Genomic DNA, 14,291 nt, shown 5'->3' on the forward strand with positions numbered 1-14,291 from the left:
ACAAAAAAAACAGTTTAAGTGCATGCATCACTTTAACAGACATTTATAAATAAGAATTTACATTCCCATGTTCCGGGCTTCTGCTTGACTCAGATTTTCCTCTGGTCCAACAATTTTGATGTTTTTGATAACGTTCTTGGCCTTTTCCCAGAATTTCTTGATGTGCTTTTCATGGTAAACCTCCTGCAATCATGGTAACATTGTTTACAGCCAACAAAAAGTACAAGTTGCTGTGAAATCATAAACAGTGTCCAAGAGCACATTGTATTCCAGACCAAACAAACAGATGGTATACAACATTTGAAGATATTCCAGTAAATCTGTCATTAAAGCTGTCTAAACTTTTAACAAAAGAATCCCAACACCACAGAATATCAATCACAGCTGAATCTCCAAACCAACGATACAGGAGTCAGACTGTTTATGCACTATTTTTTTAGTATCTTACAGTCTTTCATCCTACAACATCAGTGGCACACAGGAGTTAATGCCACTCCAGAATGGCTTTACAGAAGGAGCTGTCATCTGGACCCAGGTAAGACAGTCAGAGTTACTCTTTCTTTAAAATGTAGCCACCATGATCATTTCTTTAATATCTAATTACCTTGCTTCCAATTTAAGAGATCTGAGCTGCATACAACACTTCCAACCCAGTGTCACTTGTAGCTTTTCCATATTCTGGCTGACATCAGAATAGTTAAAATATGGGGTGGGTTTTCCACCCCCTCTATGATAAAAAAAATACCACATGACTTCTGGCTGAAGCAACCAAACCTAGGATGGTCTACCTATCATATCTCTCTTTAACAACCCCTTACAAAAGAGCACTGAAGTCTTAAAAGCTGAGTAGTAACTCAGGCCTTCTGTTCTATAATGTGTGCCAAGTGAAAAAGGGCAGGATTACACTTTCCTCCCATTTCTCTTCCAGCTCAGTGTTTTTCCAAAAGACACACACCTCACACTTTAGATCAGGAATACTGATGTCACTGGTGAAGTATCAGCAACATCAGATTACTAAGTCATTAGCAAAAAGCATTTTGAAAAAATAATTAAACAAACAAAAACACAACACAACTTTTCCACACTGTCATTCAAAATAATACCTGGGCACACCAGTCTTTCCCTTGGCACCCAACAGCAGCACTAAAAGAAACATAAATACACATGCTTTAACTTTTGATTAGTCCTGAAGCAGTATGGCAGTTGGCTTAAATGATCGTTGTAGGTCCCTTCTGCATATGAAATACTGAAAGATTTGTCTTCCTAGGCAGTCTAACTCTGCCCAGTGAATCCATATACTCCCTCACACACTCATTCATACCATAATTTCCAAAACTGAAGCTTTGCACAATATCATACTCACGTTATTATGAATGAAGATACTGAGTTTCTCCTTTGGATAGTCCAGAGTCAACAGTCTGTCTAAAAATCTAGGTAGGAAAGGAGTGGGTTGTTCAATGAAGACACCAATTTTTACTCTGGGATATTCCTAAAAACAAATAAACAAGGAAAAAAAAAAAAAACACAACACAAAAATCTTTGTGACAACCTAAGATTAGTTATATTAAAAAGCAACTAAATGTCATGCTGTAGTAGCTTTGGCCACATAACTTTCAAACAATCCAAATCAACTAGCTCAGAAGGTCTGAGGAAAGATAATGGATTAAGTATTACCAACAAACTGAATTCCAGTAACATAACTTGGATGTAAAAACAATGTACTAAGGCATGTTACTTTCTTATTTAAAAAATAAAGCCAGCAAAAAAAGTAAGGAAATACACCTAGACCTGCATGGCAAAGGCATTTTTGAAAGCATCCTTGTGGCAGTCTGGGCTGGGTGCCTCCTGCTGCTGCCATACGGGGTGCACTTCTGGTGTCCCGGGTGTCCAGCCCAGTGGGTGGACACAGAAAGCTGCATAGTTCATACCCATAATGTCCTGCTCCCTATAAATCCATCTGCAAGGTCTCACACTTCCTCTTTCTTCCCTCACTGCTCCCATGGGAGATGCTCCCTATCTGGTAATGGGAGTTATCTCAGGGCCTCAGAGAAGGGCAACAAAGTTGGCGAGGGGTTTGGAACACGAGCCCTATGAGGAGAGGCTGAGGGAGCTGGGGTTGCTTAGCCTAGAGAGGAGGAGATTCAGGGGTGACCTTACTGCTCTCTACAACTACCTGAAGGGAGGCTGTAGACAGGCAGAGGTTGGTCTCTTCTCCCAGGCAGCCAGTACCAGAACAAGAGGACACAGTCTCAGGCTGTGCCAGGGGAGGTTTAGGTTGGATGTTAGGAAGAAGTTCTATACAGAGAGAGTGATTGCCCATTGGAATGGGCTGCCCGGGGAGGTGGTGGAGTCACCATCATTGGAGGTGTTCAGGAGGAGACTTGATGGGGTGCTTGGTGCCATGGGTTAGTTGTTTAGGTGGGTTGGATTGGTTGATGGGTTGGACGCAATGATCTTGAAGGTCTCTTCCAACCTGGTTTATTCTATTCTATTCTATTCTAATGCCAGGAGGAGAAGGGGAAAAGGCAATCTCAGATCTGTCCAGCTGAGATTAGCCTAACAGTGGAGGGGGAAAAGAAAGAGCCCTGGGGGTTTTGGGTGTACCCTCAGTTGGGGAGAGGGAAGTGTTGGGATGCTTCAGGATCTCCTTTTGTCACTGTGCTCGTGGTTCTTTGTTAAACATTCACTGTTTTTCCATTTAAACTTTCCATCACTTCTGCAATCCATTTGTTTGAGTCTCATTTTTTTTTCTGCCCTTTACATGAAAGCATAGGGAAGACCAGTTTCTAAAAAGTATTTAAATACCACTAAACATTTCACTTATCTGTGCTTTAAGCCAAAGACTGCAATACCTGTCCATGCATTATATGGGCTATTTCCCCTTCACCATTGTAAGTAGGCTCTGCATTACTTCCCTACTCAATGATTTTTATGAAGACCTTTGACTAACTAGAGCCTCTCAAATACATCCAAGGATACTGAACTTTCATCCACATTATTTTCATGTTAATTCACATCTTTTGAACAGTGGTATCAATTCCTGGTTTGTATGTGCTGAATACAGAGCCTATGACCTACAAACCAAACCTAGACAGCCTTTTATGTATTCCTAAAATATTTTATTACATGATGTGAAAACCAGAAATTTAATCTTCAAAGGCCTTGATTCCTACACAAAGAAATGCACTAATTACAATTTTTTTTCACCTCTATAAACAGACAATACAAGGCTTGGAGTGAAACCTTATACAAGTATAGAAAGCTGCAAGATAGCTTTCCTTAAGCAAGCCAGCATCCACTTGTAAAGTGTCTGGATAAGCCATCAGTGCATGTTGAGATTTTACAGCGTCACCGTCTGTATGGGAAATCCAGGAACACACTGGCAAGTGCACCACACTGGAAACATTAGGCACCAGTGTTTACTCTGACTACCCCTTATGCACAACTTTGTCTGCAAACCTCATACATACTCACACAGGTGTCCCAATAACATCAGAACAGGTAATGCAGACAAGTACACCAACATGCCATCAGAACAGCAACTGTGACATTCTCTGGCAGCAGTCCATTGAGGCTGATGCCACAGCAACTAGTACTGCTGGTTGCAAGCAGACAAGGAAAACACCCTGTGCCATTGGGCTTCCTAACCTGAACATGCACAAGTGCTACCAGAACTAGAAATGCTGCAATAATTTCCATTGCATACTTCCCTAATTCTAAGCCATTTTCCCCTTACTCTCCAGGTCACAGAGAAGTAGGCTCAGGTTAGATCAGCAAAGGTCATAAGGACAAGCAGGAATTACTAGCACTCCTTCAGTAGACCCAAGTGTGAACCACTTGGCTCTACACTAAAACCTTGAAGAACCATGTATGAAGCAGAGTTCTGTGATACATCTTCCACTGCATCTCCTCAAAGCAGAGTTCACCAATATAGACCCTGGTTGACCATACTATGAAGAGCTGTCACTGGATAATCTGAATCTAGGTCACAACAACCCATGTCACCTATGGCAATGCTTCCATCTGCCTTGCATGCACCTATCCCAACCTTCACAAAAGGAATGAAGTACCTATGCTCATGAAAGAACACACAATTATTTGACCTCCTCATTCTACAGTACAGCTTATCTGGTATGCAGTGCTAAAGTCAAGGTCTGTAGGTAAGGCCAGCCTAGAACACTGAATCAAGAACACCAGGATCCATCCATTCACATCAGAATTCATCTAAACGAATTCAAAGCCCCAAACATAGCTAGCATCAACAAATCATTGCCTGCTTGCTGACAAGAACAACAAACAAAATCCTCAGAGAAGACATGAGTCTATCAATGAAGAAAGTTAAATAAAACCATACTGGAAGAATGATTACAGGTACAGAGCTGGTATTGCTCTTTTCACTGAAGATTTTTTGTTAAGTAGCAACCAGCCAGGCCTGGACAGAAAGCACATTCAGAAAATTAAATACTGCCTGTGCTTAGAAAGGCCTGAAGTAAACACTTCCACTGAGGCCAAGGAAATGTTTGTTATTTCTGCTGGCAGAGTCAGTGAGGTACAAAGTCCAAAGAACGAATTACAGTAAGGAGGACACATTCCAAGTAAATGTACATAAACTATAGCAAGCTGTGCAGTAAGTCACTGTCAGTGACTCCCCATTATTGGCTTCAGAATTTAACTGCTCCTCAACCACAGTTTAAGTAACACCACCAGGAAAAAAAAGACTATTTCTCTTTTTTTCCCAGGTAAGCCCCATGCTGGGAGTGCAAGCACTATTTCAGTAGAACACAATTTGAATGTTGGACCTTCACAGCAACATTTAAATTAAAAAAAAATTAAATCTGAACACTATTAAAATTCCAGCAATAAACTTCATTTATACTAGTGCTCATAATTATTGTTCAGGAATTCTTTCACTTTGCCTGCTCATTAAGAGATAACAAGCCACTACTCTTTCAGGCTATCCTCAACATGACCTTCTAAGACCTCTCATTCAAATCTTCAATAAAGAACAGAAACAAAAGGCCAGCAGGTCAAGAGAGGTGATTCTCCCCCTCTACTCAGCCCTGGTGAGACCCCACCTGGAGTACTGCCTCCAGTTCTGGAGCCCCTATTACAAGAGGGATGTGGAGGTGCTGGAAAGTGTCCAAAGAAGAGCCACAAGGATGATCAGAGGGCTGGAGCACCTCTTCTATGAGGACAGACTGAAAGAGTTGGGGCTGTTCAGTCTGCAGAAGAGAAGGCTCCGAGGTGACCTCATTGTGGCCTTCCAGTATCTGAAGGAGCCCTACAGGAAGGCTGGGGAGGGACTTCTCAGGATCTCAGGTAGTGATAGGACTAGGGGGAATGGAATGAAGCTGGAGGTGGGGAGATTCAGGCTGGAGGTGAGGAGGAAGTTCTTCCCCATGAGAGTGGTGAAGCCCTGGAATGGGTTGTCCAGGGAGGTGGTTGGGGCCCTGTCCCTGGAGGTGTTTAAGTCCAGGCTGGATGAGGCTCTGTCCAGGCTGATCTAGTGTGGGGTGTCCCTGCCCATCAGGGGGGTTGGAACTAAATGATCCCTGTGGTCCCTTCCAACCCTGACTGATACTATGATGAAAACAGCTTGTTAATAATAACCAGAATGCTCTTTTAAGTACATGCCTTACATTTCCACATGATAGATCTTAGTATTTGCTCTACCTACAATGTATTGAGTACAAGCTGAACTAGTCATAAAGACACTAAATAAATCACACTTGGAGCCAAACAAAATTAGTTTCCAAATATTGGATATTCACCTTTACAGTTATGTTTCTCCTCTAAGAATTCTCAGGCCTGGACTGACATTTTATCTCAATTACATGAGATTTATTGTACAGAAACTCATTTGCATATACAGCACAAGTACCTATCTTTTACAGTGTAAAGGGGTTTGGGGTATTTATCCGAAACTCTCAAAACAGCAACTGGAACCATGTTACAATTAACTGTCAACCTCCTATTGGTAACAGACATTTTCAAACTGAGGTATATCAAATGTTTTGTAGGTCTGCAGTTAAAAAACAGAAATTTCTTAAAGAGTTTTTCTGCCTCCTGAAACATTGTAATTATTCACTCGAATCTTGCATGATCCTAATTCATTCACCCTCAGAACAGAAGTAATGATCTGAGGGGCTTTTGATGATGGGATCATTTTCAGTAATACTGGTGAAACCTACATTAAAATACATGGATAAAAACCATTGTGAGAGGTATTGATATTTCTAATAAACTTTAAAACTCCACATTTACAAGTTCATATACCAGGAAAATTTGTCCTGAGATGCCTACAAAACATAGTATTGCATACTGAAGCCATTCTCAAATCACTATGTACATCCATTAACTACAACCAAGAGGGTTTTGTTCTAGTGAAAAGTATTCTTACCGTAACTGTTGCCAGGTCTAGTAAGTCTAAGTCACAAACACTGCAACCAGTTTCCCGTGTCCAGGAATTAGGAATATAGTTCCCCAAATAATTCAAGTGTATCTGGTAAACAAATGAACGACTCAGATTAATTAAGGGTGCATGTAAATGGTTATTTGTATCTATTAAAGAATTCACTGATTGAATCTCTCATACCTAAAGGCAATTGACTGTTGTCCTTTTTTTTCATGTTAGGTTTAAAAGCAACCCAAACAATAAATACACAAAAGCAGCAGGTAAAACCTTTTCCTCCTTTTTATTTACAAACCCAAGATTATACTCTCCTAGCATCTACATTCAGTGCTTCAGCTAAACTGAAAGTCTGTGTACCTATCAACCAAATCCCTATGAGGAGAGACTGAGGGAGCTGGGGTTGCTTAGCCTGGAGAGGAGGAGACTCAGGGGTGACCTTATTGCTCTCTGCAACTACCTGAAGGGAGGTTGTAGACAGGTGGATGTTGGTCTCTTCTCCCAGGCAGCCAGTACCAGAACAAGAGGACACAGTCTCAGGCTGCGCCAGGGGAGGTTCAGGCTGGAGGTTAGGAAGAAGTTCTATACAGAGAGAGTGATTGCCCATTGGAATGGGCTGCCCGGGGAGGTGGTGGAGTCACCATCACTAGAGGTGTTCAGGAGGAGACTTGATGGGGTGCTTGGTGCCGTGGTTTAGTTGTTTAGGTGGGTTGGATTGGTTGATGGGTTGGATGCGATGATCTTGAAGGTCTCTTCTAACCTGGTCTATTCTATTCAAATGCTTGCATGATATGCAAGGCACAAACTCTACATTATTCAGCTCTCAAAAGCTGCTAGGCATGATTTCAATGATGCCCCTGCTTACTGCACAGAGGGCTGGACTAGATGACCTTTGGAGGCCCCTTCCAACCCAGACCATTCTATGATTAGGAAAAAAAACTAAAACAACGTACCACCAAAAAAAACCCCACCAAAAAACCACAAACCACACCACGAAACACCCATAAAACCACAACTACACAACCCCCAACAACAAACCAAAAAAACCAAATAAACAATAAATTAAAAAAAAATCAAAATATGACAATTATTATCCCACACCTGAGAATCACCAGCACTTTGCACAAAACAGAGCATGACTGCATGAAAATGACACAGAAAGTGTAGAAGATGGACACGCAGATGATGTTTTCTTGACAAGCTACACGAAGATTCAGAAGCCACCCGGGAGGATGCATTTTAAAGCAGCATCTAGCTCATTAACACATTTGGAATTGGCACTGAGTGGAATGGAACACGTGCTCTTCCTGTTGATGGACTGCCCCGTATTTTTGGATTCCATGGGAAGTTTGTGCAGAATTTCACATTTCCCTACATCCATTCGCAGTGGTTAAGGGATCTCCTCTATTGCACAAAGTCTGCCTGAGGCAAGGCTGCTATTCATTCCTCCCCTACCACTCTCAAAAAAAATGGAATGATGTATTACTATTTTCCATACAAAACACACTCCAGACCAATACTCAGTCTGCACTTTATCATATTGTGGGTGTTTGTTTACACATATTGAAAATCATTCTAGACAGATCGTAAGCAGAATTGCTGAACATAATTTCAGAAACCTAATAAAGTCTACAAACCCATGTCTTTCACAAAAAAGACATTGCACTTGAGGGGAATAAAAAGAAGCATTACATATCAGGATAATTTGAAATCCATTTCAAAGAAATGTCTCTGACTGATGCTATTTACTAATCTGCAAATTGAAGAGATTAAATACATAGGAGAAGGTTCTTATAAACACAAAGCTTCTACTGTTTGGAATTAATTCTGGGATTCACTTTCAGGGTAGTTTAATTACCTACTAGTGAAAACTTTTTCCAATCCTATTGTCCTCTTAATTCCATTCTATGTTTAAAACAGAAGAATCACACATTGACAAAGTGATACATAACAAGAGTTTCCTCATAATGGTGTATCTTTCTCCATGCCCCTCAAAACCTCCTCTTCTTGCTGTTTAATAACCAGGCATACATTCTTCACAAGCTTCAAGAACTGTTTTGTGACAGTGAGTAAATCAACTTAAGCTTACACATTTCTAATATCCCATGCTACAATGGCTCTGGAAGCAGAATGAGCTGCTTCAGCAGTGATATCAAGTTACAGTAACAGTAGAGTAATAGGATGGAGAGAGGTATTAGAAGGGAGCTTTTATCCTTGCAATTCTTAATAACATTAATTGAAAATGAGCAGTCATGGTGTGCTGTGCCTGTTTCAGACTCTACTTGGTTTTGCCTCCAGTAAAACTGCAGTCTTCACACAAAAATAAAAACAATCTCACTCACTTTAGTTGGACCATTTCCATGAACAGTGACTGGTAATGTGTCATACACTGAATTTCTGGCTCTTACTCTTCCTTCTTCAAACTTTAAAAGGACTTCATCTGCAAATCAGAGATGGCACAGTAATAACAGTTTAATAATAAAAGCCAAAATGTCAGAGTTCCTCAGGATATTGCTGCTGCAATATAGCTTGCTGCTGTTGTCACTGTCAATGTTACTTATCTGGAAGCTTTTGTTCAAGAGCTAGCTGAAAAAAAAATGAATCCTAAGCTCTTTATGCTAAACACAGTTACATCAAACTTCTGAGTGTGCCATCAGCAGCCTCCAGTGTTTCAGTGAGATTTCTGCTTTAAAAACAGAATTGTTTTGTGCAAAGACCCTTTACAGAGAAATCATATTTGTTTCAGATACAATCTAACTATAAAAACATTGTTCCATAACTGGAACATAACTAGAAGTTAAAGGTAAGAAAGTATGTTTGCATAAATGTCATTTCCAATTTAAATTCATGACAGTTAAGTAAGGGAAATTCTATGTTATTCACCATTCCATTTCTTTTCTATATGGTCACCTGCTTAGGAATATCTAAAATGGAATTTCCATTACCAATCTTACTTCTGTAATTGAGTTTGTGAAAGATAAATGGAAAAATGATTCTTACCTCTGCATTTTTTGCTAACTGCATTCATTGATAACTGTTTTTTTCTATTTTAAATCAAATACTGTATCAATGGGAGAAATCAGCATTAAACCCAGAAGATCTGCAATCTGGTAATCAGGTTAACGCATTCAAACACTTCTTTAAAACAAGTATATGCTTAGGGAACGCTGTTCACAGTTACGTAAAGAAGTGGGGGCAACAGTTAATAAAATGCATAATATGCAAACCATGCACTTACCAACAGCTCCATTCAGGGTCTGGAAAATGGAGCATTTGTGGTCCAAAGTAATGTTGATGCGTTCCTGAAATAGGAGTACCAAAGAGGTTGCTGTTATACCTGCAGTGGCAGCAAGTAATCAGGCAAAACTAAGCATTCAGGTCTTTAACAATATAAAATTAAGAACCATATTAAGTTTTTTTTCTATATTCCTGAATTGTGCAGCTGCATAGCAATCAGTTTTATATGTGCACAAACTTTATTTAAGCTTGAAGGAATAAAGGTCCTGTGTTTCAGTTTCAAAAATGCAAAAGCCAAGTTTAAATATCACATCAGAGGAGCAAACACTAGTAGTTCTAAAATAAGGTCTTAAAATTGTATTTCCTACTTAGATTATTCTTTAAAGTACCATGTTTTGAAGTTTTAACATGTTGATCCAAGTACACAACCTTTAAAACAGACTCAAAAATCCTTATGCAGATAATAGTATGTTTTGGTCTTCCAAGATTTTGTTACATATTCTACAGTATTGCACATCAGCATACAAAGAATTAGTGCTAATGGATAGTGCAGTATCCCAAACTAGGTGCCATGGAAACTTTTTGCATCACAGGACAGTAGTGGACTGTGCAGAGGTACATGTTTTTGTGTCTAGAAGACAAAAATCTGTCTAGACAGATAACTACATGACTTCTGACATTGGTGCAGAGTCAGCTTTAATGCCTCTATAACCTGTCCTTTCAGTTGCCTATCTAGCATATGACAACTTCCATAAAATCAATTCAAACATTAAGGGCTGCAAGGAATGCCCTATGAGGAGCAGCTGAGGACACTGGATTCATTTAGTCTGGAGAAAAGGAGGCTGAGGAATGTCCTCATTTCTCTCTACAACTTCCTGAGAAGGGGAAGTGCAGAGTGAGGTGCTGATCTCCTCCCTGCTATCCAGTTATAGGACACAGGGGAACACGTGTTTGAACACACTTCAACACTGTGCCAGGGGAGGATTATATCACACATCAGGAAGCATTTCTTTACCAAGAGGGTGGCCAAATACTGGAACTGGCTTCCTAAAAGGTGGTCAAATCCCCAGGCCTGTCAAGCGTTTAAAAGGCATTTAGACAATGCTCTAAGTAACATGCTTTAACTTTTGGTCAGACCTGTATCAGTCAGGCAGTTAGACTAGATGATCATTGTAGGTTCTTTTCAATGTATATAGTCTTTTTCTGTACCTGTATCTAAATACATCTGATGTTCCAGGCATAACTTAATGGAAACACATATGTGTGTTTCAGAAACTTATCTGCCTTAAGCACACAAATGATCAAAATTCTGCAATGTGCTTCTAGAACATTAATTTTTTCTAAGCTCTCTTTTTCAGCACCAGGGCCATGTCTCTGACATCTATCATGCTTTAATGCTGCTACTTTGTTAAGCTAGGGCACAGAGACATCACCAAAAATTTATGCAGCTTTATTGAACATATCTGCTCAAAAGCTGAAGAGTCAGAGACAGCTGCAGGCAGGATCTGAAATGGCAGCAAGCCAAAAGTATAAAACACTGGATCAGCAAGTAGTTCAGTGACACCCTGGAAAAATGCCACATTCTCTGGCCATCAAGTTGCCAAACACATGGGACCATCATTAAGATGAATGTGACTGATCATATACCTCAGAGCTATTATTTCTAACAACCAAGCACAACCTGTCTGGATCTGCAGACAGCCTGAAATGATAGATGAAGTCATGACTCTTTGGAAGCCTGTTCATCACTCCAGCAGCAGGAACCTCCAGAGAACAAACAATCGTCAATACAGCACTCGGGAATAAAGAGACAGCATTCCTCTTATTTTTATCCCCTGATGTTTTAAGAGGAGTAGCATGTTATTTCAAGCAGAAAGAAATGAGAAAGACAGTCACCACCTACCCTTGCCAGTGGGTCAACATAGATCTTGGTGTAAAACAGCTGGTCATCATCATTATCCTGCAGATTCCATTGCTGCACTATATGATTTATATTTGGAGCATAACCAATAAATCCTGCAATATCACACACATAAATGAGTTATTTCCACAAAAAAAGCATTACTCTGCCAATGCTGTCCACCAGACAGGAACTTCATGCCAGCAAAGTATGAAATTCATACAACTTGGCTCAAAATTCCAGTTTTCTTCCCGTGATATGAACCAGTTATGTTTTAAGCAGTTCGTAATTGAGGATTATTTTTACACTGATGTTATTTTAATAGAAAAAATAGGAAACAGACCAGTTTAGGATAGTCCTGAGAACCACAAAGCAAGAGTTTTGTTTTCAGCAACTGCTTTTTGCTAGAAGAGAAGCCTGAACCTAATTCTGCCCAAACTACAAAGAGAATTCAACTAAACCCCAATGCATGTTATGTTCAAGCCACAACAGAGGGCAGATAAGTGAGGTAGAGAAGATGGGGGAGGATCTGCCTGCTGCCCAGCACCATGTACTTGGGAGAAGTGACTTCATGACAGCACATGTATAAATCACCTGCAAAATTATTACCAAAGCTGACATTTAAAGGAGGGTTCCAGAGTAAACAAGTCATTGAGATAAACAGGAGTAGCATATTATTTTAATGGAATGCACTGCTGCCATGGCTTAGACTTGCTCAGCAGCTGAGCCCCACACAGCTACTCACATGGTTGCTCCCCACCTCCAGATGGAAGGGAAAATCAGAACCAAAATGCAAAATTCTGTGAGTTGAGATGAGGAAAGTTTAACAGAACAACACAGGACGAAGACACAACAGGAATAACAGTAATACTACTAAAGCAAATTAGGAAGTGAGTGATATAAAACATAACCTGCTTGCCAGACCCCACTGGCTCCAAAAACTGCCACTCCTGCTCTGGGCCAGCCCTTCTCTTATACAGTGGGCAGTAGGGTATGAAGTACCCCAGTGGCTGGTTCAGATGGCCATCCTGATCATGGGCCCTCCCAACTTCTTATGAGAAAATTAACCCTATCCCAGCTGAACCCAGGATGATCACCTAAGCTACACTGACAGGCCAGGCTGAGCATATCTGCACTGTATGCAGAGATCTCACTAGAACAAGACAGCCAAGTCAGGAAATTCTGTGACCCAGCTAAACTGTGCCTAAAAATAGCATGTAAGGCCTTGCCTGGGCTCGTGCACTAGATTGTTTCTGAAGTAGATTCATCTGGCGGCAATTGGGTCATCCCTGCACAGCACTTCACTGCAAGGCAGAGCTGCTTGCTCAGGCTGTTAGTTTATCTGCTTTTTACAAGTTACTGGCAACAAACACTACGTAGGTTTGAATGAAAACTATTTTTGAGTACAGAAGAAGAGCTATTCGAGTGTCAAGGAGAGGAGAAAAGGACACCAAATGCTTTCATACTTGGAATATTCAGGAACAGTTCCACACACAAATACACAAAACAGACAACAGAAGCAAGTCATGTTCAAGTTCCAGAGTCTAAGGCGCTCAAGAGTCACACTTGCCTCCTGAGTTCAGGAATCGTTTTCCACTCCGGACAACAGGATACTTATCAACCAGCCTTTTATCTGGCCAAATCAGTCCATCTGCTGCAAAGACCACTTTATGATTAGCTTCTTGAAATTTCTTTAGCAGTTCCTCAGGGCCTCCCGCAAAGATAACATCATAGCTGAAAATGAGGAAGACATATCTATTAAAGACATATCTATTAGATTAGTTTAAATGCCTTCTGTGTTCAAAACAGGTGGCTGGATGATTCCAATTGTAAAAACACAGACAGCCCTTTTATGCTAAAAACCCAATTCATTAGATCCCATTTTATCACTATACAAAAATCCTATACCCTTCTAGGACAAAAAAACTTCAATCAATACTATTTATCTCATACAGTTTCTCCTTCTATTTGCAATGTTTTTTCTCCTTCCACATTTTGGACATTCTTTTTCCTTCAGACTTTGTCGACCTGAAACAGATTTTCACATTCCATGCATTGTGACTAAAGAAAAAACCCAAACAAAGTACTTTCACCTTTAGAAAACTGTGTATGTGTTTAACAACAAGAACAACAAAACTCAAAACAGCGAGAATAAAATAAGAGCAGGACCAAAAAATGATGCAGGCAGCCCCTGCTGGGAAACTCTAGAAGATCTTGTTCCAAAATACAAGATCATTGACTTTCTTCTGAAAAGTTTTATCAAGAATATACTTAGGTATTTCTCAATAAAGTTTATTTGCTCATGAACTTAAACTGTTATATCCTGACAGTACATAAATTTGTCTTTCTACCCATTTAGTGTGTTGAAGACTTCAGAAGGCTTCACAGTATCTACTTATGCAAATCTTCACCTGCCTCATCTTATATTAAGGACAAAGACCTAAAGGTGGAGAGCTCATCTCTCAAACTAGCAGTCAACCACAGTCAAAGATCAGGGCTCTCAAAACAGAAAGAAACATGCATGGGTTTGGCAGAGGTTATGTAAGAATGTAGCACCACAAGCCTTGTGGTTTCTTCTTGTTGAACCATATCCCAATCAATGCCTCTGGAAGGAAAAAACAAACCAAACCCCAAAGCCAACCAACCAATCAACCAAAAATAAAAATACAATACAAGTTCCTTTGTTTGCATTTGAGATTTACATATAAATGCACAAAACAAAGAATCATTTTACACAACATGAAA

General features: G+C 40.1%; 1 protein-coding gene across 2 annotated transcripts in view; it reads right to left on the reverse strand.

The window, feature by feature from the left end:
* PLOD2 (procollagen-lysine,2-oxoglutarate 5-dioxygenase 2) overlaps positions 1-14,291 on the reverse strand; it is a 54,936-nt gene that overhangs the window by 20,195 nt on the left and 20,450 nt on the right. For both annotated transcript variants that reach the window (XM_068145558.1, XM_068145559.1), the window contains exons 4-10: positions 13,117-13,280; positions 11,550-11,662; positions 9,648-9,711; positions 8,752-8,849; positions 6,401-6,502; positions 1,364-1,489; positions 62-183 (exon numbers count right to left, since the gene is read on the reverse strand). In XM_068145558.1, coding sequence (XP_068001659.1) covers positions 62-183; positions 1,364-1,489; positions 6,401-6,502; positions 8,752-8,849; positions 9,648-9,711; positions 11,550-11,662; positions 13,117-13,280 — 789 coding nt within the window. The remainder of the gene's footprint in view (positions 1-61; positions 184-1,363; positions 1,490-6,400; positions 6,503-8,751; positions 8,850-9,647; positions 9,712-11,549; positions 11,663-13,116; positions 13,281-14,291) is intronic.

Source organism: Melanerpes formicivorus, unplaced genomic scaffold, assembly GCF_026170545.1.
Source record: "Melanerpes formicivorus ecotype bairdi unplaced genomic scaffold, bMelFor1.0.p_v2 SCAF_12, whole genome shotgun sequence".
NCBI lineage: Eukaryota > Metazoa > Chordata > Aves > Piciformes > Picidae > Melanerpes > Melanerpes formicivorus.